Raw genomic sequence first — 2,015 nt, forward strand, 5'->3', positions numbered from 1 at the left:
ACATATTTTTGTTACAAACAGCAATTCTGAAACTGCAAATAAATCAATTTATCAAATTGCTTATGTATTATTTTGTAATCATAATTGTTATTGTTTTCAAAACATTTACCATATTATAAAAAATTCAAAGGAAGTTGGAATGCATACGGCAAAGATTGTCGAAAAGGATTATTATATGATGACTATTTGAATCCATTCTCCAAGACCGTGAAAACGAACAAAAAAATCTTGATTCCAATGGAATAACAAACCGATTAGCGTATCGAAAATAAGGAATAAGTGAATGAGCTTGTAAACAGAATCAAACTTGAGGAAGAAGGTAAAGTAAAAAAAAATGGGAATTGGATTCGGAAGAAAACGAGGCTGATTTTTTTGCTTGAACATCAAGAATTGATTAATCAGATGAAAGTGGAGTTAAAAAATGCAAGAACAGCATAAACAACAAAATTTCATGTCACAAACCTTACCCATTAAGCCAACCTGTTGAGGTTACTAAACATATTAATCAACTCCCAACAAAAATTTTACGAATTTTGTTTACAATATTATATTAAGTTCTAATAAAAAATACATATACCTTTTATCAACTTCATCTAATCTGCAGATATCTTACTTAATTGTCCACTCCAAAAGTCATTTGTTATATGCTAGACATCATCTTCAACCTCAATATTGGAATCAGACTGACCTATCAAAACAAGTGTTTCTATGTAGGAATGCACAAAGAATGTTCCAGGTTTTCCATACATCCCAAGATATTTGAAGCATTCAATGTTGGGCTCATACACCATAAGTGCAACCTGTTCATAACATATATGAGCATTTTCCACTTCCACTATAGGTTTACCATTCTTCCTAAATCCAAGTGTTGTTATTGACTTTGACCAATAATGTGGTGCCTCAACAGTAAATCTCTTTGTAAATGATTTCTCAACACCATTCTCTATCATCCATACACTACAAGCACGTTTCTCATAGCTATCATATTCAAGCATGACAAGAGACTCCCTTACCTTAGAAATACACAACTGTTTAGGAGAGTGGCGCCTTAAACTATCTGGGAGTTCTACCACTCCAAAACTCTCATTAGTTATGTCAAATGACATTATAAAATTATGATTCGGTAACTCACTATCTACATTCATGGGGTCAAAAGCGCACCAATAAATAAACCTATCAACAACAACCTGGGGCGAAAAGATACGAAATGGTTTACTAGGAAGATAGTTAGATAGATTTCTCCATTTGCCTGAGCTCACAGTGTAAACATTAGCTTCACAATGGTAGCTAGTTTTGTGAAATTGTGTGATCTCAACCATCTTAGGGTCAGTAGTCACAGGGGAAACCCCAAAACAAAGATTAGTTTCAGGATCCAGAGTAAACTTGTTAGGCATAGGAACAGTGATTGACTTTCTAATCGAAGGATTCCAAAGAACAACCATCTCCGTTCCCAAGTTATAACCATGGAAACAAAATAACCCGAAAGAACTACCGACTATATTTGCATTTTTGAGTAGTTTAATGGAGTGAGGAAGGGTATGAACAAACCTCTGGTGAGGGAAAGTGTCATCATCTACGAAAGAAAGATACTTTCCAACAGTGTCAGATTCCTTATCTTCATACCTTATAAGGAGATGCTGCGAGTCAGTAACGTTGTGAGCAGCGATAAAATTAGAGCTCTCGATCAAAGATTTCCATGTTTTCGAGACGGATCTGAACTGAAGCAATGATACGATAGGAAGCCTTTTGATGATCAGCTCCAGGATATGGAAAGGAATTTCGTCGGACATTTTGATTTCGGATACTGCTGCGTAAGAAATTCTAGGGTTTTGCAATCGGATGGAGAAAAGGGGGATTTGGGAAATTGTGTGTTATTAGACGATTTCAAAAGCAAGTTCGATAGATAGACCCAAGATGCACACCACTATTAGCGGTCGCAACGGTCGAACCGGGAACCAACCACGGAACCGATTCAACTAAAAAACCGGTTTTTAAAACATTGCTTCCTAATGTTT

At 35.7% G+C, this 2,015-nt stretch overlaps 1 protein-coding gene across 1 annotated transcript; it reads right to left on the reverse strand.

Annotated features, from left to right (window-relative positions):
• Positions 1-647: 647 nt before the first annotated feature.
• On the reverse strand, positions 648-1,790 carry LOC145157309 (putative F-box protein At3g52320). Its single transcript, XM_079076368.1, has one exon. The coding sequence runs from the start codon at positions 1,788-1,790 to the stop codon at positions 648-650; it is 1,143 nt and encodes a 380-aa protein (XP_078932494.1).
• Positions 1,791-2,015: the final 225 nt, after the last annotated feature.

Source organism: Lactuca virosa, chromosome 2 (genome assembly GCF_052849685.1).
Source record: "Lactuca virosa cultivar CGN04683 chromosome 2, Lactuca_virosa_CGN04683_v6, whole genome shotgun sequence".
NCBI lineage: Eukaryota > Viridiplantae > Streptophyta > Magnoliopsida > Asterales > Asteraceae > Lactuca > Lactuca virosa.